Source organism: Oscarella lobularis, chromosome 3 (assembly GCF_947507565.1).
Source record: "Oscarella lobularis chromosome 3, ooOscLobu1.1, whole genome shotgun sequence".
Taxonomy (NCBI): domain Eukaryota; kingdom Metazoa; phylum Porifera; class Homoscleromorpha; order Homosclerophorida; family Oscarellidae; genus Oscarella; species Oscarella lobularis.
In genome coordinates, this window is record NC_089177.1 from 1221202 (window position 1) to 1242109 (window position 20908).

Consider the following 20908-nt stretch of genomic DNA (forward strand, 5'->3'; position numbering starts at 1 on the left):
GTGAGAGATGGTATAGAACTTATTAGACTAGTCTGCATTTGGTACGTTCGCCGCTCGTTTCAAAAAAACCTAACCCTAACCCCCCTAACCAGAGCCGTTGAGAGAGATGCACTGTCCACACCACTTCTCACCAGACTCCTCTACGCCCTCCTCTACACGCATCTGTTTATCCGGGTCTTAGGTGCGACGTCACATCTGCCTTTCGAATGTCCCAGATTTCGCGTTCGTCCGCGAAGAAACTCCATCAACTACTCTACACGTTAAAAGATTATGGCGTGGGACGTAGAATAACGCGAACGATGTGGGAGAAAACAAGCAGCGACGCCAGGTCGTTCTGGACAGTGACTCGCGTGAAGCCCCATCCAGTAAAAACTCGTGCACACTCATTTGGACGCAGTCCAATGTACATTTTTCAGACGTTCGTGCGCGTGAAAGCGTACGGAATGCTAACCTGGCGAGGTAAGTGTGCTCTCGCCTCTGGGGGCAAGTTTTCTTCAAAAGGGCCCCCAAAAATTTTAATCAAATAACGCCCCAAGTAAATTTCGAAATTTTTGATACTATTTCAGAATAAATACTGCATCGAAGGATATACATATGTATATAGTATACTACATTTTGAGTAGACTACGAGGAGAAAGAGGCGCCTAAAATTAGCTCGCATTGACACTGAGACCGAAACTAGATCTCCAACAAATTGACACAGAGGTTAGCACACGGTTTCTCTCTTTTTAGGTCAAGAGGACGCGAGAGAAAGAGAAATACGACGACCGTTGAAGAAGCAATGGCTTCTTCTTCCCAAAGAGACGCAATAGTTAACTGTTTCTTGACGTCACCGCATGACGCGGGTGACAGATGTTTTTCCTGATCTGCCAAAACAGCCCCTTTACGTTTACACTAGTGTACAGAGAAGCCAGACGGATGGAGTGCTCCGTCGTTCGAAACGTTGTCAACGAATCCGTTGTTTCTGAAAATATAATAGTCGGCATTTCGGTCACTGTGGTCCTCGGCATCCTCGCTATCGGACTCGCACTCATCATCTACCTCTTCTGCTTGACGACTCGACGAACTGTCGGGGAGGAGGTTAGCGTCCAATGAAAGTCATCTTGTCGTTTTCTTAACGAGATACAGTTGCACTTCTCACTGGGCTATTATAGTATGTCTATACTTGGGTGCTTCTTTTGAGGTTGTAATCAAGGGAGTGAAATTCGGCACTGACAGCGATCACGCCCGACTTGTTTCCGCGAAAAGCGTCAGTCTCGATTCCGCAAGCACTCATTCTGCCGTGACGTGTGAAAGCGTCATTGGCGTCGGCACGGTAACGGCGTCGGACAAAACGACATGGGTAACAGTGGGGGGGAGAAACGGGCAATTGACAACGATCGCGATGCACCGCGAGAATTCGTAGATGACTCAAGAGAGCAAGATTTCGTATCAGACAGAGGTTACGGTGAGCCTGCAGTCCGGTCTGCTGGTGCTGTGTCTCGGCAGCGCTTTGAGTCAGAGACGACCGTACGTCTGAGCACGTGTAATTAGATAGGGAACTTGGCAAAAGGGGTTGCGTGTACAGATCGGAGATGCGCGACGTCGTGCTCGCTCACGATTTGGCTGTCGTCTCGCACATGGAATCCACGTGGCGACACGAGAGTCAGGTCGTGTGGCTGCAGTTGATTCGCATGGCGCTGGAGCGGCTGATTGCGACGGGTAAACTGACCGAAGAAAAAGCCCAGGAGATCTTATCCGACTACGACCAAGTGAGCACTTAATTAAAAGAAACATTAGACGATTGACAATTTTTTTCAAAGGTACTCGAGGACGCTGAGAAGGCGAGCGAAGAAAAACAGATAGAAGCGGTTGAACAGGTTCGAATTGTGACTCCTTTAGAGGCTTAGCTGACTCAATAAAAATCCTACTAGCTCCAAAGCAGTGGCTTGAGCGGAGATGCTATGGAGAGAGGCCTGGAAAGAGCCTATCTAGAGCACTTACATAGAGTGGTAAGTCAGTTAGAATTTAGGTGTTCTATTATATAGTTGTCTTCTAGGACGCGGCTCGGGAGGATGCTTTGGACACTCACATAGTGACTCCTTTGAAGGGAATTGTGTCTGCTAATGAGGTAGGCGTCTCATGTGTGAGAGAGGGCATGACTGGGCTCTTTTATCTGCTTTCTGATTTAGGTTGAGTTGATTTGTGGTGAATTGATTGGCCACGTGGCCAAACTTGAAACCGATATCGGCGATCGCATCAAACTGGAACTTAACGTACGCTACTATTTGTAATTACTGTATGTAATTGCTGGGATTTTCATTGCATGTGTCTAGTTACTATATGAGTGGTTGACCGAACGTCAGTTGAAAATCGAGCTTCACGTTCTCTTTGATGAGCAGGTTATCAGTTCAAAAAAGTGGATGTATCTTTGAATCATGTTCATTAATTAGGAAACAGCAGACGTAGAGAAACGACTAGAGGAGTTCAATAAAACGGTCAATAGGCTGATCAGCGAATCAAAACTAGGCAGCGAACACAAACTGAAGTGTGCATACTTTTGTTGGGATTTCATTGGTGCACGGGTGCTGCTTCAGGTTGCTTAGTGAGCTCGAAGAGTCGTTGAAGGAAGCATTAGTTGGTCACCAGAATAGTACGTTTCTTATCACTTCTTCCACCCATGGGTTGATTCATTGTCTTCGTAGCTGTCTTCGTGGAGCAGAATCGGATGAAAGACGCGCTGATTCTCGATCGAGAGGCAGTGGTCAAGGAGCTCGAGGAAACGCATGAAGCGGAAGCGGAAGACAAAGTCGAGGACGTAGGAAATCACTGATAAATAAATAAATAAATACGCGAATAATATGTATTCTTAATTGATTTTCTAGTGGTGTCAGGCTGTGTCTGGCAGAGATATGACGATCGAAAATTTTATCAAGGCCTATGATCAATTGATTGTTAAACAGACATCCGCTTGGTTTGCACTGCACAGGGACAAGGACAAAAGCGAGAAAGAAAAGATGCTCGAGCTTAGAAGAGTTAGTCATACGTTTGCATGCAAACAGGCCTCGTCTTCGAACTTCCACTGTAGGCACTGAGACGACGATTCTACGAGATATTGAGCGCTAAAGAGGAAGCAGCGTTTCAGGCTTTGGCAATCGCGGCGGGAATGTCCAAAAAGAACCACAAGAATCTTCTTGACGCCTATAGAAAGAACGTCGATGTTTTTCAAGGTGAGACTCTAAAGTTAGCAAAAAACAATATCAAAATAATTATTTATTCCGTGACGATCTCCTAGGTGCACTGGCGAAAGACTTTGCTGCAAAGGAGTCTGAAGCAGCTGAACGCATCAGGGCTCAACATGACGTAAGTGAAGGTTCATTTCTATGAGCAGTTCCCTTTTTATTGCTTTTTGTTCTATTAGGAGTGGAACGATCTGAGAGTGCAACTGGAAAAGGAGAGATGGCAACTGATAACGCTGCAACAGAAGTCGGTGCATCAAGTCATCAATCTGCAAATAGGAATGAGCTCAGAGTGGGGTTGAAATACGAAGGAAACGCGTATACTTTTACACGGTTTTGTGCTCTAGAGTGCGAGATAAATTGCTACACGAGCATAAGTTTTACACCGTCAGACTGGCCAGTCAGTTGGAACTAAGTAAGCTTCGTCAGCACAAAAGGTTCGAACTAGCGCAGCAGAGGGCACGGGTGGAGCTCAACTCGACTCTTATTCTAGACTGAATCAGAGGCTGGCTCAGAAGAAATCGAGACTCGTTCTTTTGCAGTTGAAACACGACGAAGAGCGAAAGCGCCCGGGGAACGAGTCGACGGAAATTCAAGCCATGCTCGCCAAAGCCCAGGTAAGAATCGACGCAAAACTTCAAACCAACGTGGAGAGATTCTACATCAGAAAGACGAATACGAAGATGCTAAAGTGCAAGTGGAGAAAGAGATAGAAATAGCAAACGAAGAACTAATCACGTAACGTCACAAACGTTTTCTCTCTGGCGTCATACTAGGGGAAACGATTTCTCTAGTACAATTACCGAGCAGGCTGAAGAGGCACTGAAAGCGCAGGATAAAAGACTTGGCATCCTCATGGGTCGACTGCAGGTGCTAGAGAGAATCTAGAGTAAACGTGATGCCGAGTCAATAATTGAATTCAGGTTAACCGAGCTCGAAAAGTATCAGCGGCTGTCCAAGAGGAAGCCGTGCTCGAACGATTGCAGGTAGTAGGACCACGTGCTGAAATAACAAAGGCGAGACGATTTCTTCCTTAGAGGAGAGTTCTTGATAGCGTAGCTATACCGGAAGAAGCTTCTCAGGAAATATTCGGACAGCATCAAAGAGACGTCGAACGGATCGTCCGTTCTCGTCAGGAGTGCGGTGCACTATTAGAAATAACGGCGTGAAAATTTATTGGGCTCTGTTAGGTCCAGGGATCATCAGCTCATGGTGATGACCGAGAAGCTGCAGTCAAAGAAACTGCGCAAGAAATCGTATCATTTATTGCATACACTACGGAGCTATCTTACAATTTTTAAATTTCTGTAGGAGGAAGGTGGATGGACCGAACGTTAGAGTAGGTGGTGAAAGGCAAGGATTTGTTTATGGATAGGTCGTCTTGACTCAATCTCAAATTTCAGGACTACTGTTATGCTGACTGAAATTCTTGAAGACGAAGACGAGCAGCAGGCTGTTGCCGTGAGTTTTGTCTTCTGGCAATACTATTTATATTTGGAGGGTGTTTCAGCGCATGGAAGCAAAATTGAAGCAGGAGTTGGCACGCAAGACGGCTGAGCTCAATTCTGAGATGGAAAGTCAGCTGCAGCAGGATATCAATGAGATTGAGAAAAGTTTCATCACGCATGTCGCCGTCGAGGGAAAGATGACCGAAGCGGAGTTGGATGCTTTGGTGAAGAAGTGCTACCAGGGTACGTAGCTCATTCTGTGTGCATGCAGATACAATATATAGATATTTATATTGTATCCGTTAGCTGGTGGATCTGCTTCAGTCAGTGCTCGAACTTTGAGTGCAGATCTGAAGGAAAGGTCCAGGCGGCTTTCAACAGCGCGTGAAGGTCCTACTACTACTACCTACGTTTAGCCATTTTAATTGACGAAACATTTGCTACGTCAGAATAAGAACCGCTATTTAAATTTTAGTAGCAGGATATTGTTATCATCGACCATAGATATATAAATAGAGATGTGTAGCCATAGGTATAAAATAGATCTTATGTATCTAATCACATGACGCGCTGAATCCGGGTAAGACAGGTGACGCATTTTGGTGCATTCGAGCGATTCGACCCAACTACTACTACTACCTTACGTACGTTTAGCCATTTTAATTGACGAAACATTTGCTACGTCAGAATAAGAACCGCTATTTAAATTTTAGTAGCAGGATATTGTTATCATCGACCATAGATATATAAATAGAGATGTGTAGCCATAGGTATAAAATAGATCTTATGGAGCCGACCACCGCAGTTGTACGGGTGGAGCCCGTATAACGGCGGAGGGAGGCTCTCTCAAACGTGATCTTAGGGCCGGAAATGTCTGTATGTCTGTCTGTATGTATGTATGTATGTATGTCTGTTCGTCACGCTCGGTATTGTGACGTAACTTAAAAACCCGTTTTTTCGTACAGCGCATGCGCGACATGGGGCCCAAAACGGTGATCCGAAAAAGGCGATTTACGGCGCGGATAAAGCGTTTTTTCTTTCATAAACGGAAAAAATGCTTAGAAACCCCTGTTTCAAATTGATCTGTGCTATTTTCCGTTTCATAAATGCACTGAGAAACCGGAATAAGAGTTTTGATTGTCACGCTCTGACGTCACAATCAAAAGTATCCACTCATGTACAGTTTGTACGTGGGTATGTACGCGTGTACGGGTAACAGGAAATATGACCCGTACACATGCATATGTCTTCAAATACTTAGCAAATTATAAAATGCAATACAGTACGTCAGAAAAGCGTGTAATTAGCAATTATGTAGGTATGCACAGTATGTACGTAGGACCAGAGCTATAAATAAATATTTATTTATAGCTATGAGCTTTAGGGGCTAAGGGCAGGGATTACTACAGTACGTGAATATGTAGCAACATAAAAAATTTTGACGTCACGCTATGTAATGCACTCGCGTACTGTAAGCGGTGGGAGGCTCTGCATGATGGCAATACGGTGAACACCGGGCCATCATTCTCTAGTGTATCTAATCACATGACGCGCTGAATCCGGGTAAGACAGGTGACGCATTTTGGTGCATTCGAGCGATTCGACCCAACGATCTCGCCAGAGCGGTTGCTCTGTAGCCGGAGCTAACGCTTGGCCTAGCCGAGAGAGCCCCAAGGCCTTGCATCAACCGGTACGAGTCGACAACGACCTCATGCAGGCATCTTTCACGTCGTTGAACGCTCTTCTCCCTTTTTTTCTAGAAAAATGAAGCTGTGTCAGCTTTCGCGAAGACGTCGACGTCTTTCCCGCGGCGTCGCGCGGCCGAATTCATCGACTTGACGGCCTCGTTCGCGTATATCCACTCGCAGCTACGCAGCCTGCACTGCATGCACCCCGATTTACATTTTCTGTTTTATAGAAGCCTCTCCTTTCGCGATGGGTCGAAAAAGAGCACGTGGCGCTGTGCTCCGTCCCATTGCGGTGCAGATTGGCGCCGGGCCAAAGTACGTAAGCAACACCTTATCATACGATTCGCTAAGTGGCGTCACCTCTTCTCGCGAAGGCATCGGGTCCTCGTGTGTCACGGCGTCAAAAGCACGTTTGTGAGTACCGCTTCGTTGATTCTTTCAAGTATGAAAATCTTGGGACAAGGTGCGACTGCAAAGGTTTGTTAGCACAAGCCTGTTGGCTTTCTTGCCGGACTAGAAGCGAGAAAGATGTTGTATCAACTCTTTTATATAATTTGTTTAGTATTTGGCAACATTTTGCATGTTTCCATGCATGTCTAGTGGTAGTATGTAGTTGCTTTTGATCTCCAGGGTATGGGGACGAAAGCAGGGGAATTGAGAGTTGCACGCGCGCGTGTTTACTGCAGATACTGGCCCTTTTTGTCCCGTGACGAAAGGGCTTGAAAACGCAGAGGCATGCGCGTGCTGCCTTTGATTATCTCCACGTGCAAAAAATAGACGGCAATATGTTTATTGAAAATAAAAGCATTACGTACAGTACTGTCTAAATTTAATGTTTTTACGCTACTGTGCTCTGTGATTTCTTGCGCTGGCGCTTCACCGCTACGAGAGCAAGTGAAGCACCCAGTCTGCTGTTGCTGTCGTGCCTGTAGCCTGGTAGCAGGCACTTTTGCTTTAGGCGTCATTCTCCGAGGAAAACTACCAACGAGGATGGTGGCCTCCTTAGGGAAGATACACGCCGTGAAATTGGGCAGTTTTTCTGCTCGGGGCCGCACAACTGCTTCAGCAATTGATGTAGGCCTGCCCAGGAGACGTTGGCCTTTTAGACGATATGGCCTCATACCAAAAGGAGGCATACAGGCAGTTTAAGGGATCGCATCTTATAATTAAGATACAAATCCCGTGGTCCCGCAGCTGGACCATCCCGTCCTGCCGAGGACGTTGGGACCGCGGTCAACCGTTCTTCGTCATCTCTTCTTCAATATATCTGCAAAAATACCGAATATTAGCAAAAGGTTATCGTTTGTGATCAATTTTATACGGCGAGGTCAAACAAAGAGCAAATTCCCACGAATTTTTTAAGGAATCAAAAACCATGAGCTATAGTATACGTGGTTTTGGCCAGTTGGGCTCAACCGGCAATTTCAAATCCAATAACCTCAAACGATAGATACTGATAGTTTTTTCCCACTAGCTAACGAATTTGGGGCATAAACGGCGCTCGAGACTACAGGAGGCGGAGCCGTTCGCCGTTTGGCTCCTTATTGCTCTTTTCCAGCCACGAAACACCGCTTATCAAATTCGAAGCAGTCGTGTTTCATAAGCTTGTGCTTACTCCAATTCGTTTTAGGCCTCCGATCATGGCGCTTCGAACAATGTGACTAAGCACCGCTTCGCGCGACTGCCAAACAGCGAAAAGACATCCGAAACGCTTGCCAATGCATCTTACCAAGCCTTTTTTGTTCTTTGGAGCTGCAACAGCACTCCGTTCGTCTTCGTTCTTATCTGCTCGTCCACGTGGCTTGAAGAACTCACCCAGATCACGCGCGCTAGACAAACGAACACTCATTGCCTCATTTACCTCCATAAACTGAAATCTCTCTCAAAGGCAACGGCTTCCGAATTACGTAGCACACAGGCAGACACACAGGCAGATGTCCAAAATAAGCAAAAGATGCCTCCCTACGTCACCATCAACCTCGGAGCAATGTTCATGGCAATCAATTCCTGAAAAAGAAGCTTCGCTGCATACGGTATCTTAATCTGCGATATCTACAAAAACAAAACTCAGACACGCAAGAAAAAGAAACAAAGATGTTCTGCGATACCTGCGTCTTGTTTCTGCATCGTCGACACTCGTAGCTCTTGTACTGAAGATTGGCAATGGCCAGCATGCCGCACAGATCGCAAACGTGAACGCGATAGGCGTCGGACGCGGCGAAGAGACGTTCGTTGAGAAACTGAGCGGCTCCGTGAGCAATCTGGCAGTCCCGTTCCATTTCACCGAACCTCAAGCCTCCGTCTCTAAAATAATCAGAAAAAAAAAATTAAAAAAAAACACGAACGAGCAGAAAGGGAACGCTGCGAACCTCGATCGGCCTTCCATCGGTTGCCTCGTCATGATATTGACGGGTCCGCGAGCGCGCGAGTGAATTTTGTCGTCGACCATGTGCTTCAGTCGTTGATAGTACGTCGGTCCGATGAAAATCTGCGAGTTGAGTTTTCGTCCCGTAAATCCGTTATAGAGAACCTTCGCGCGAAGGAAGATGTGACGTTCTATCTGGTCGCGCGGGAATCGATTTACCTCGTTTCCTCTCATCTGATAGCCGTACTCGCGAAGAAGTTGCGATATTTTCTGCACGTTCACGGCGTCGTTGAACGGCGTGGCATCGCCAATTTCGCCTCGATTGGCGGATACCTAAAATAGGACAAATAAATTTTTCTCCCTGTGCACGTTTCTTCTACTGACTTTTCCTTGCAAGCATTCGATCAAATGACCGATGGTCATTCGGCTCGGAATGGCGTGGGGATTGATGATAATATCGGGGGTGATTCCCTCGCACGTAAAAGGCATATCCTGAAAGCGAATTCAAAAATCAAAAAGGAAGACTTCACTATTTCTTCCCAACCCCATATAGAACTTGGGATATCTAAAGCGCTCACCTCTTGCCTATACAGCATCCCCATCGTTCCTTTCTGCCCGTGTCGACTGGCAAACTTATCCCCAATCTGCGGAACTCGTATGGATCTCACCTAAGGTAACTAAGTCAAAAAACCCAGTCTAGCCAAACAAAGAGCCAAGTACCCTCATCTTGCAGAACTTGCATCCATCCTGATCGACGGTGAGCATCACTTGATCAATAATACCCGTCTCGGAGCTTCTCATCATCGTGCTCGCGTCCCTTTTCGTGTACCGTCTCGGGCCGCCAGACGCCTTTTTTATATAAGAAGACCCTCTCAACTATGTCAGTCTCTAAGATTGGTTGCAGCTACTACTTCGCCTTCTGTTTCCGGAAGAGTGACCGTCTTTCCGATGAGAACGTCGTCTCCGCTGACTCGTAAGCCCGGAGCGACGATGCCGTCTTCCTCCAGCTTGTCGTACATTCCAGGACGAATGCCTGGAGAAATCAATTGCATTATAATAAAATTGTCAATACCATTCAATTTTCTACGTTACCCTTGCAAGTTTCTCTGCTAGGCTTCTCGAACAACTCCTCCTGATCCAAGCCTTTTTTCGACTCCTGATCACGATACGATCGATAGAAAACAGACCTGTAGACGCCACCCCTTTCCAACCCAACCAACCCATCAACAATACTCCATCTCCTACCGAAATAGTCCACGATCAATAGCAGAAGAATTCATAATAACGGAATCCTCCTGATTGTATCCCGTATAAGAAGCTATGGCAACGACGGCATTAATTCCTAAAAAAACCTCTTAGAACCTGAACTCTCACATTGATTCCCTGTATGCCCTTACCCGCAGGTAGTTCTCTAAATCGCAAATACTCCATAGAACGCGTCGTCACAAGCGGTTTCTGCGGATAATAGAGCACGTGCGCGAGCGTATCCATACGCACGTGAAAATTCGTTATGTAGACGCCCATCGCTTGCTTTCCCATAGCGGATTGATACGTGTTACGCGGCGATTGATTGTGATCCGGAAACGGTATGATCGACGCGCAAATGCCGAGAATCATCGACGGATGAATCTCGCAGTGCGTGTACGTGCTGCAATAGACGTGGCCCTCGTCGCGAAGATCGTCAGGCACCATGGCAACCATGACTGTCTCCTCCTCGAGCGTGTCAATGTATTCGACCACGCCACCGGCAACGAGATCCTGCCAACTAGAAAGAAAAAAAAGAAAATACTAAATAATAATTTGCACGTGGGCTATGTTATGTTACCCGTAGTTATTGTATTCTCGTTCTTTGAGTTGATCGATGTGCGTCTTTTTCAGTAGAAGCTTTTGATTTTCGACGATCAGCAGCGGACGACACACGCGTCCGGCGTCGGTGTAGATTCGAATTTCTCTCTCGCGAAAATCTCGCACCATGGAAACCTAGACGCAAACAAACAAAAAATGACGCTTTTTCCGTTTTTCGCCCGCGATTTATTGCAACGTTACTTCGGAAACGATTATGTCCATTTGACGTCGAAGTTTCAGGAGCGTCGCCATCAGCTGATCCGGCTCGTTGTGAATACCAACCCAACAACCGTTCACAAAAATCTTCGTCGCACTGTCAAAAAAAAGTAATACTACTCCATATATTGATGTATAAGTGACCTACTTTGCTATGGCAGATGGAGAGATCTCTTCAAGATTTTCCATAGACCATTCTTCTAAAAACTCGAGGATTGGACTAGGCTGCGATCCCACGGAAATGTACGCCATCAACGCTAGATTTTTCACCAACCCCACCGCTTGACCCTGCCCAAAAGGAAACGAAAGCGTTTCAGACAAGGACCCCCTCGCCGCTCTCTCTCTCTCCTTACTTCAGGCGTTTCTGCCGGACATATCATACCCCAGAGAGTGTTGTGCAACTGCCGGGGTCGAGCCAGTTTCCCGTCTCTTCCAATAGGCGAATTCAAACGACGCAGGTGAGACAAAGTCGACGCAAACGTCAGACGATTCAAAACCTACGAAAAGAAAACGATGCACGTAGGATCTCATGTTAAATCAAAGATCCTATTGTATGCTAACCTGAGACACGCCCGCCCTGCTTTCGTGGGCCTTCCGCTGATCGCCCCAGTTTCCTGTGGCAAGAGAATACTTCAAACCGTCCGTAATGGTTCGAGTTTTGATTGCCAATTCGACGTTGAAGTCCTGAAGAAGGAAGGCAATTTGCGCAAAGCAAAAAAAAGGGGCGAAGATTCCGATCAATCTCACCTTTCCTTTATCCACAAACTTCTGCGCATAGAGCCGAACCTCCTTGATCAAATTCTTGAACAAGCCGCGAAACAAAAAACCGAGAAGAGGACCCGCTAAATCGAGCCTCTTATTGCCATAGTGATCGCGATCGTCCAGCTCTCGACGACCCATAGCAGCCATGAGCAGACGATGAACCATATAACTAGACAAAGATAAATACAGATAAATACAATACGCCTATAGTAACCCACCCCAAGAAGTAAGCCTTCTTCGTTTCACAGAATTCGCTGATTCCAACGTGAGGAAGCATTTCCTTCTGGAGAATCTCCTTCGCATATTTGATCCTCCTCTCCAAAGCAACGCCCGGCTTGGCCCCTCGCGCTCCAATGAAGCTCAACGCCACTTTCTGATCTTGAACAACGAACGCTTCATCCAAAGACGGCTTCAACTAGGAGAGAGAATCAATAACCGGGATTAATTAAACAACAAATAACCGTTTTTACCATTTCCATCATCTCTTGATCGTCGAAATCATAAATAATGTGCTCCAATATATCGCGATCGGAGACGAAGCCGAGCGCGCGAAACACGACCATAATCGGTATCTCCTGCTTGATGTAGGGAATCGTCGACACGATTCGTTGCCCGATGCCGCTCTTTCGTCCCGTCGCGCCGCCGCGCGACAGCATGCTCACCCAGAGCGTGCTCACCGGTCGCGACGAGTTCTCGATGATCGATCGTATTTCGGCCGTGTACGCGTACTTCGACTCCTTCTTCGAGAAAACGTAGACGGTGTTTGTCGCCATTTTTTCCTGAGCGATGAGAACTTTTTCCGAGCCGTTTATGATGAAGTAGCCGCCCGGATCGAGCGGGCATTCGTTCAGCTCGGTCAGGTCGCGATCGGTGAGACCGTTTAGGAGGCAGTAGGTCGAACGAAGCATGATGGGAATTTTTCCGATGAACGTTTTGTCTTGTTTCGTTATGGCTGGAGGCTTGCCGTCTTCGTGTTTCGTTTTGACGACGTCGACGTAGAGAGGTGCAGAGTATCTATAATTAATTATTTAATTTATTTAATTAAAATTTTTAATTTGCAATTAAAATTTAAAGTATCAATATTATTAGTCTCACGTCAAATTTCGCAGTCGCGCCTCGTTCGGCATCATGGGCACGGGAGCGCCGTCCTTTTCCCAGTGCGTCGGTTTGGAGAGATAGATCTGCTCGAATTTGAGCTCGTAACGAGTCTAACGCGTCGTCGAGATGAAAAAGAAAGTCTATCCCTTTTCTTACGGTGCCGTACCGGAGTTTCGGCGTCGAGCGTCTTGTGTTGCGCTTCGGCGACGATTTCGATCGTCGCCGATTCGGTGACGATGCGTTGCACCGACATTTGGATGAATTCGTCGAACGAGTCGAGTTGCTGGCGAACGAGACCCTTCTCTTCGAAGTAGGACGATATGACGATCCAGCAAGCTTCTTGCCATAGATCTGGCGTTATTTCGTCCGGGACGTCCTCGTCGATGCCGTACGAAACGTCACCTAATAATGAAGAGAAGGTAGAATCGCTGCGAACGCGTTGGAAAGTCGATGAACGACCTTCTTCTTGTTCGTACATCGACATCTCGACCCTCTTTACCGTGCGCTAGCGGAAATTACACGAGCAACCTCAACGTGTCTAAAAGGACACCTTTTGGTCGTCTTGGATGCTATTTGATTTTCTTACATGACGCGAGTTGTTGATTGCATAAAAAAGAGCCAATTTGAACAGGCGTGACCGCGTTATTGTCCAATCCGGGGACAAACGTCGGCGCAGTCCCGTAATGTGTGTAGATTCGCCGACTGTTCGCAGCACTCACTCGCTCACTCTGGCTCAATGACGGCCGTAGCGCTAGAAATGAGTGCGGAGGTCGATTACGAAAGCCTTCCGACGAACAACGTCGCTATTCACATGCTGGCTGGAGCAGCAGCCGGCGTCATGGAGCACTGCGTCATGTATCCGGTAGATTTAGTCAAGGTAGGACTAGAAAGTGCCTAAAACGATCGCGTGTAAAGTCGAAAAGCGTCCACATGGAGCCGGACGCTCGTTCCGCTTTTCCCTTGGGCCCGCCCACGGGCACACGCCCTCGTGACTCATAGATTAATTCGTAGAAGTCATACGTTTGTGGTATGCTTCAACATTGATATTAAATAATCGAGTCGCGTTTTATTTGAAATCGACAGTGTAAAATAAAGGCGTTGCTAACCCGTTATTTGATATGTTAATGTTAATTGTTATTGATTCCCTGCACACTAGACTCGAATGCAAAGTCTTCAGCCGTCGAGTGCAGCTCGATACAACGGACGCGTTCTCGAAGCAATTCGCACTATTGTCAAATTGGAAGGAGTGAAGACTCCCTTCAGGGGAATCAATATTGTTGCCGCCGGCGCTGGACCGGCACACGCTCTGTATTTTGCGACGTACGAAGCGTCGAAGAAATTCCTGAGCACTAAAAAATCCGGTCACCATCCCCTGGCACACGGTAATAAAAGAAATGAAAATCTATTGACAAAAAGAAATATGCTGTTTTTTTTGTTTAGGTTCAGCGGGTGCTCTTGCTACGTTAGTCCATGACGGGTTTATGAACCCAGTGGAAGGTTAGCGTAGCATGCCTGTCATGAATGAGCTAGGTTATTTATAATGTCGTCTGGGGTCACGTGTCTTTTCTCTTTCTATCTAGTTGTAAAGCAGAGAATGCAAATGTATGGAAGCCCCTACAAACGCAGTGCCCAGTGCGCCTATCATATCTACCGCACTGAAGGCATTCGGGCCTTCTATCGAAGCTACACCACTCAACTGTCAATGAACATTCCCTTTCAGTGCACGAATTTTATTGTCTACGAATTCTCGCGCTATCACTTGAATCGAGACAACGGTTACAATCCCAAGGCGCACGTGTTGTCCGGTGCCGCCGCCGGAGCGGTCGCCTCGGCCGTGACGAATCCGCTCGACGTGGCAAAGACGCTTCTCAATACGCAAGAAGCGTCCGTTCGACCGTCTGGAAGTCACGTGCAGGGAATGTCGGCCGCTTTTCGGGTGATCTATCAGCAGAACGGGATGGCCGGGTTTTTTAAGGGAATGAGGGCGAGAATTATTCACCAGATGCCGGCAACGGCTATCTGTTGGTCAGTTTACGAGCTCTTTAAACATTTGCTTAAGAGCAGACACTAACTGCGCTTGTTCAATTACGGGGTGTTGGATATATTTAAAATAAAATGCCTGCTTTTGCATTCGAGCATTTTGAGTCACCTACAGTACAATAGGGCGGTAGGCCATGAATAGAATCACACAAAAAGAAAAGAAGTGCGATTGAAGTCTCCACATCGCATTCAATAGAGTTAGGACACTGCTTATTATAGATTGATCACGGTAGTTCAGATAATCAGTTTTAAACTAACCATGCAAAAAACAGGCATAAAGCCGGGTAGAGAAACCGTTTTGGCCGTTGGCAGCGCGGCCCTTAAAAATCAGCTACCATGCCAACCGTGCCCATCCCAAGGTTTTACAACGTTGTGCTTAGGTAGTAAAACTCAAATCTTCTTCATTTAGAAATAGTAGGAAGACGCGTCCAAGAGACGCTACGCTACGCGCACTTACTCTCAGTCGGTTTCGCTCCGGAGGCACGCAACGGCATCGTCAAGCAAATCTTCCAGCCCCAACTGAGACAGAATCAGCTCCGCCTGCCGTCTATACTCGCTCTCGGGATCATCCGGAAACTTGGCGTGCAGCGCGTTGACTCCGCCGCCGAGCAGCAGAGCGTCGGTCAGCATAGAACTCTCCACGATCGTAATAACGACGATGGCGTCCAAGACGAGCACGTCGCGTCGAAACATGAGCCTCGCGTGCGCCTGACTCAAGCGCACCATGCTCTCCAACAGCCGAACGGTCGTCCGCGCCGCATTTCGCGAATCGGCGCGACGCTGACGCTGATAGTAGCGCGACAGAACGCGATCGGCGCCGCTACTCATCGCCGGAGTAATCGTTTTGACGTAGCAGAAAAACGACTGGAGTTTCTCCATGGGCCAAAGTCTCGCGTCGTCGCCAGGAGCGACGGCCAGGGACGACAGTATAAATGACGACACGACTCGATCCCATTCCTCGTTGCGCGCGTCCAAGAGCACCAAAACGAGGTCGAATCGACTCAGAAGCGGACTCGCCAGTGCGACGTTGACCGAGACCGCTTCGTTGGGATCGTATTTTCCTTTGGGATTTGTCGCCGCGAGAACGGTGCATCGGCTCTTGAGTTTGCACACGAGACCCGCCTTCGCTACGCTGATCGTTTGCTGTTCCATCGCTTCGTGGATGCTCGCGCGATCGTGTTCCTTGATGCTGTTGAATTCGTCGATGCAGCACACGCCGCCGTCGGCGAGAACGAGCGCGCCCGCTTCTAATTGCCACTCGCCCGAGTCCTTGATTGGGAAGAAAAAAAATCTATATTAGAGGGAGTGTGTTCGCTCAATACAAAGCGAGATAGAACTCTTAATCTGGTGGCTCTCTGGGACTAATGCTAGGAGAAACGCAGGGACATTGAACTGCTAGATGTTCACATAGAATCAAAGAAGTAGCACGGCCCCCCATCCATACTGTACCTTCACAGCCATGACAGTGAGACCAGCACTCGTCGATCCAATGCCCGTTGTGAGGACGGAGCGCGGCATCAGTTTTGCAGCGTACTTGAGAAATTGCGACTTTCCCGTGCCCGGATCGCCGACGAGGAGAAGATGCGATTCACCGCGCGTGCGAGTGCCGTTTTCGTCCGTACGAGCCACGCCTCCAATGAGAACGAGACTCACGGCGAGCTTGACGAGATAAAGACCGAAGACTTGGGGACATAAGGAAGCGAGAATCACATTGCGGCCAGTGATCGGTCGATTGGCGTACGACTTCCAAAAATCGTCAATTTCTTTCTTTGTAGATCCCATCGTCATGGTAACAATTCCTAAATACTTCTGCTCGTTCTTCACCTCCACGTGATTCGCTTTGAGAATCACTTCAACGTTGCATTGCATTTCCATGGCAACCGGTTGCCATCGCCGCACTACGAATCCCGTAATTGTGACGTCGTCGCCGGCTTTGCAAATGTCAACAAGATCGTCCTGAAGCGTGACCCACATGGATCGCGGTATGTTGCCGACGGCGAGTCGCTGCACCTGTTCCTGTATCTTAATCTCTTGATAGTCCCGACTGCGTGGCGTTGCCATAGCAACAGGATCGATTTTAATCGAATTACACTCGTCGGCGGGACACTGACGCGGCTTGGGCGTGCACTCGTCGACGGCCACGCGGAAGGCCACGTGGCACTTGCGGCACGCGTACTGGCGTTCGTACTCGAGAAGTTTCACCGCCGTCGTTCGTATGATCGTTCCCGTCAGAGCGACGAAGGTGCCGACGTCGAACGATCGCGGAACGGTGACGCGATGCATTTCGAGGCCGCACGAGGGCAAATCGAAAATGCGCGCGTGCACGTTTTCTTTCAGGAGCATTAGGTCGCGATCGGGATGCGCGGCGTGTATCGACTTCATTGCGTTCTGCACGGCGGCGTCGAGCGTTCGCAGAAACGATTCGGCGTCGTTTGCGAGTTGGTCCGAGAAGCGTTTGCTCGCTTCTGTGAGATCGAGCGCGTTCACGTTCAAGCCGAAATGGAGGCTCGCATCTTCTTCCAGAAGGATGTTGACCAGTTCGCCGTCGTGATTGTCCTTGATGAACGCCTCTAGCGAAGGCGAAACGTCGTCTTGGCTGTCTTCACCCGATTCCATGCCCCTAGCGTGCGCTTCTCTACGCTTGATGACTTCAAAAAAAGTAAAAAAATGACATATCAAAAAAAAGCAGTTCCAGCAACTCAAAAAACTCACACAAAGCCTAAAAAATGCAAAAAAATGTTCAACACAAAAACCTGTTCGACATGAATGTCCCTAGTCCAGCCAGGGACCCCAGAAACCTCCGTATTTCCCGAGGGCTGCCTCACAAGAGGCTGGATCGTGATTTCCGCGATAGGGCAAAAATGCTCCCTTTTCGTAGCCAGCCAACTTATCCATCATTTCCTTGAGTTTGTCCGACATGGTAGAAGAAAGATCATTCCTCTCTTCAGGATCTTCCTTGATGTTGAACAAACAGCCTTTCCAGCAATTTCGCACGGCAAATATCCCCCCTTTGGGATTGGTATTATTTGGATACTGTAGCCCAGTCCACCCATCCTGAGTGATAAACCCATAGAGCACCTTGTAGTCACCGACAATCAGCCCTTCGACTCCATGCGTATGATTTCTCCCGTCGGCGCCGAGTGGCACTTCCATACGCGGTGACGTCTTCGTTTGACCAGAAACAAACGGCCACATGTTCATGCTATCAATCGGTGGCAAATGATGTGCTTCCGCCTTGCTATCCATCGGATTGACACCAGCCAGATTGCAAAACGTCGCATACCAATCGCAGACGGCCACGTAGCCGTCGACCTTCGTCCCGCGTACCGCCATCGGAAGGAAGCCGCCGGACACGAACGCGTTCACTCGCACTCCGCCTTGCCAGCTGCTGATCTTTCCACCGTGAAGTGGATAATTATTTGCACCGCCACCTGGATACTCCGGACCGCCGTTATCAGCACTTACGACCATCAACGTGTTATTCCACATGCCTTTCTTTTCCAACAAGCTCGTCACGTTTCCAATGACGTCGTCGAGATAGTTGACCATGGCGTGATAAATGCGTCGCGTTTCGTCGTCAATGAAATCGAATTTCTTCTCGTAGTCAGGCGGAACTTGAAGCGGAGTGTGAGCAATGTGTGGTGCATAGTAGAGAAAGAGAGGCGTCTTGGGGTCGTGAGCCTCTATGACGGCGCGCACGTGCTCGGCAAACATTTGCTCTTCGTAGATTGTACCATTCATGCCTTTAGCCGGATGGTTGAAGTCCCATAAATCTGTTATTTTCCCATGCTTCGGACAAGCACCCGCTGTTTCTGTGTAGAAATCGTTGGCGTGATGAAAGTAGCCAAAGCTCGAGTCGAAACCCCGCCCCTTGGGAGTTTGCTCGACTGTTCCAAAGCCGGCGTCCCATTTGCCCACTTGGTGCGTCGCGTAGCCGGCCATTTTGAGTTTTTCGGCTATGACAGTCATGCCCGGTGGAATGCCTTGGTAGCCGTTGGGATCGCTGGCGTTGTGCATCGTTGCGTCGCCGTTGTCCGTGTTCACGTGTATTGGAAGGCGGCCGCTGAGAAGAGACGATCGCGTCGGCGAGCAGACTTTGTGCACGTAGTGCTGGTCGAGTTCGACGCCCTGTTTGCAAAGACGATCGAAATTGGGCGTGACGACTTCCTTCGTCGGCGTTTCGCGATGGTAGCCGACGTTTGCCCAGCCCCAGTCGTCGACGAGAAGCATGAAAATGTGAGGCTTCTCGGAAGCCGCATCGCTCAAATGAATCGCCTGCAGCGCCAGTAAGAAAAGGATTGGTTTCGTTGCAGCCATACTATCCGGGATAGTCAAAATGTAGGAGGACCGCGAAATAGTTTACTGTACCACAAATTAAAAAATGTACTGTTAATTAAATGCCTACTATCAAAGCCATGGACCCCAAAAACCTCCGTATTTCTTGAGGGCTGCCTCACAAGCAGCCGGATCGTCATCCCCACGATAAGGGAAAAAGGCTCCCTTTTCATAGACAGCTAATTTCTTCATCATTTCATCGACTTTATCCGGCATAGTGGCTGCAAGATCCTTTCTCTCCTCAGGATCCTTCTTAATGTCAAACAAACAGCCTGACCAGCAATCAGCGAACCCTGGTAGCCCTCCAGCGGGATTGGTGCTATTCGGATATTGTGGACCAGTCCAGCCATCCTGAGAAATATTCCCATACAGCAACTTGTAATCGCCACTGATTAATCCCTCGACTGCGTGACTGTGATTTTTCCCGTCGCCGCCAAGCGGCACTTCCGTACGTGGCGACTTCTTCGTTTGACCTGATACAAACGGCCACATGTTAATACTGTCAATTGACGGCAAATGATGCGCTTCTGCTTTGCTATCCGTCGGATCAACGCCAGCAAGATTACAAAACGTCGCATACCAATCACAGACGGCCACGTAGCCATCAACTTTTGTTCCCCTCACCGACTTGGGCAGAAAACCACCGGACACAAACGCGTTGACTCGCACTCCACCTTGCCAGTTACTGGCCTTTCCACCGTGAAGCGGATAGTTATTGGCCCCGCCACCTGGATACTCCGGACCGCCGTTATCGGCGCTTACAACCATTAACGTGTTATTCCACATGCCTTTCTTTTCCAACAAGCTCGTCGCATTGCCAACGACGTCGTCGAGATAGTTAACCATGGCGTGATAAATGCGTCGCGCTTTGTCGTCAATGAAATCGAATTTCTTCTCGTAGTCAGGCGGAACTTGAAGCGGCGTGTGAGCAATGTGCGGTGCATAGTAGAGAAAGAGAGGTGTCTTGGGGTCGTGAGCCTCTATGACGGCGCGCACGTGCTCGGCAAACATTTGCTCTTCGTAGACGGTCCCATTCATGCCTTTAGCCGGATGATCATAGTCCCATAGATCTGGTACACGCCCGTAATTTTTACAATTGCCTGCCTGTTCTGTGTAGTAATTATTGGCGTGATGGAAGTAACCGAAGCTCGAGTCGAAGCCCCGCCCCTTGGGAGTTTGCTCGACTGTTCCAAAGCCGGCGTCCCATTTGCCGACTTGGTGTGTCGCGTAACCGGCCATTTTGAGCTTTTCAGCTATGACCGTCATGTTTGGAGGAATGCCCTGATAACCATTGGGGTCGCTGTAATTGTGCATCGTCGCTTCGCTGTTGTCGATGTTTACGTGTATTGGAAGGCGGCCGCTAAGGAGAGATGACCGCGTCGGCGAGCAGACATTGTGTACATAGTGCTGATCGAGTTCGACGCCCTGTTTGCAAAGACGATCGAAATTGGGCGTGACAACTTCCTTTGTCGGTTTTTCGCGATGGTAGCCGACGTTTGCCCAGCCCCAGTCGTCGACGAGAAGCATGAAAATATGAGGCTTTTCTGGCGCAGCTTTGCTCAATTGAGTCGCTTGCAGCAAAAAGAAAAGGATTGCTGCCACCATGTCTTGTACTATATATAGCACACGAAATGGTTATCCCCTGTTGCTATGTCACGTGGCGGCTTTTACTATTTAAATACGCCATTTAGTACACTTCCGTGCGCCACGTGAGGAATCTTAGAAAAGGGGGTCGCGCTTTTCGTGGGAGGCAGAATGGGCGTGAGAAAGCAGCACGGACTCGTCATTTGCACGATCTGCCGCTAAGTCGCATCGCTGCATCGACGTCAGCAACGGTGGTGACACCGTCGAGCCGCCAAAAATAGCATTGCGGACAAACGATTGTTCCGCGCC

At 48.4% G+C, this 20908-nt stretch overlaps 6 protein-coding genes and 1 long non-coding RNA gene across 10 annotated transcripts; 3 read left to right on the forward strand and 4 right to left on the reverse strand.

Moving 5' to 3' along the window:
- Positions 1 to 814: 814 nt before the first annotated feature.
- Positions 815 to 5208, forward strand: LOC136184843 (golgin subfamily A member 4-like). Its single transcript, XM_065971833.1, has 26 exons — positions 815 to 1342; positions 1406 to 1509; positions 1568 to 1751; positions 1803 to 1859; positions 1914 to 1991; positions 2039 to 2110; positions 2172 to 2255; positions 2316 to 2381; positions 2433 to 2527; positions 2577 to 2632; positions 2685 to 2797; positions 2865 to 3014; positions 3068 to 3209; positions 3275 to 3342; positions 3401 to 3510; positions 3566 to 3655; positions 3712 to 3835; positions 3886 to 3956; positions 4013 to 4088; positions 4142 to 4204; positions 4256 to 4356; positions 4409 to 4474; positions 4530 to 4571; positions 4622 to 4679; positions 4729 to 4909; positions 4973 to 5208. Exons 2-26 carry the CDS (start codon positions 1406 to 1408, stop codon positions 5080 to 5082), a joined length of 2361 nt encoding a protein of 786 aa, XP_065827905.1. The 5' UTR covers positions 815 to 1342; the 3' UTR covers positions 5083 to 5208.
- Positions 5209 to 6224: 1016 nt separating this feature from the next.
- LOC136184875 (uncharacterized) lies at positions 6225 to 7182 on the forward strand. 4 transcript variants are annotated; one of them, XR_010669439.1, is made up of 4 exons: positions 6225 to 6356; positions 6427 to 6518; positions 6585 to 6669; positions 6729 to 7182. It is a non-coding gene; the product is annotated as an uncharacterized lncRNA (long non-coding RNA). The 4 variants fall into 4 exon arrangements; XR_010669437.1 differs by having other exon boundaries at positions 6427 to 6669; XR_010669438.1 differs by having other exon boundaries at positions 6585 to 7182.
- Positions 7183 to 8198: 1016 nt separating this feature from the next.
- On the reverse strand, positions 8199 to 13409 carry LOC136184840 (DNA-directed RNA polymerase II subunit RPB2). The gene is made up of 23 exons (XM_065971830.1): positions 13227 to 13409; positions 13100 to 13178; positions 12807 to 13042; positions 12638 to 12750; positions 12013 to 12556; positions 11761 to 11957; positions 11528 to 11711; positions 11342 to 11464; positions 11134 to 11277; positions 10929 to 11068; positions 10766 to 10877; positions 10545 to 10699; positions 10117 to 10484; positions 9965 to 10061; positions 9812 to 9906; positions 9631 to 9752; positions 9440 to 9568; positions 9298 to 9387; positions 9104 to 9211; positions 8939 to 9052; positions 8724 to 8884; positions 8463 to 8658; positions 8199 to 8406 (listed from the first exon to the last, which is right to left on the reverse strand). Exons 2-23 carry the CDS (start codon positions 13122 to 13124, stop codon positions 8317 to 8319), a joined length of 3543 nt encoding a protein of 1180 aa, XP_065827902.1. The 5' UTR covers positions 13125 to 13178; positions 13227 to 13409; the 3' UTR covers positions 8199 to 8316.
- Positions 13179 to 14775, forward strand: LOC136184867 (mitoferrin-2-like). Its single transcript, XM_065971865.1, has 4 exons — positions 13179 to 13517; positions 13797 to 14022; positions 14081 to 14137; positions 14221 to 14775. The coding sequence occupies exons 1-4, from the start codon at positions 13377 to 13379 to the stop codon at positions 14709 to 14711; spliced, it is 915 nt and encodes a 304-aa protein (XP_065827937.1). The 5' UTR covers positions 13179 to 13376; the 3' UTR covers positions 14712 to 14775.
- Positions 14776 to 14837: 62 nt separating this feature from the next.
- Positions 14838 to 17212, reverse strand: LOC136184844 (DNA helicase MCM9-like). The gene is made up of 2 exons (XM_065971834.1): positions 16130 to 17212; positions 14838 to 15949 (listed from the first exon to the last, which is right to left on the reverse strand). Exons 1-2 carry the CDS (start codon positions 17060 to 17062, stop codon positions 15140 to 15142), a joined length of 1743 nt encoding a protein of 580 aa, XP_065827906.1. The 5' UTR covers positions 17063 to 17212; the 3' UTR covers positions 14838 to 15139.
- Positions 17213 to 17317: 105 nt separating this feature from the next.
- LOC136184848 (arylsulfatase B-like) lies at positions 17318 to 19027 on the reverse strand. The gene has a single exon (XM_065971841.1). It carries the CDS (start codon positions 18995 to 18997, stop codon positions 17453 to 17455), a length of 1545 nt encoding a protein of 514 aa, XP_065827913.1. The 5' UTR covers positions 18998 to 19027; the 3' UTR covers positions 17318 to 17452.
- Positions 19028 to 19031: 4 nt separating this feature from the next.
- Positions 19032 to 20608, reverse strand: LOC136184854 (arylsulfatase B-like). The gene has a single exon (XM_065971848.1). The coding sequence runs from the start codon at positions 20540 to 20542 to the stop codon at positions 19088 to 19090; it is 1455 nt and encodes a 484-aa protein (XP_065827920.1). The 5' UTR covers positions 20543 to 20608; the 3' UTR covers positions 19032 to 19087.
- Between the last annotated feature and the right edge of the window lie 300 nt (positions 20609 to 20908).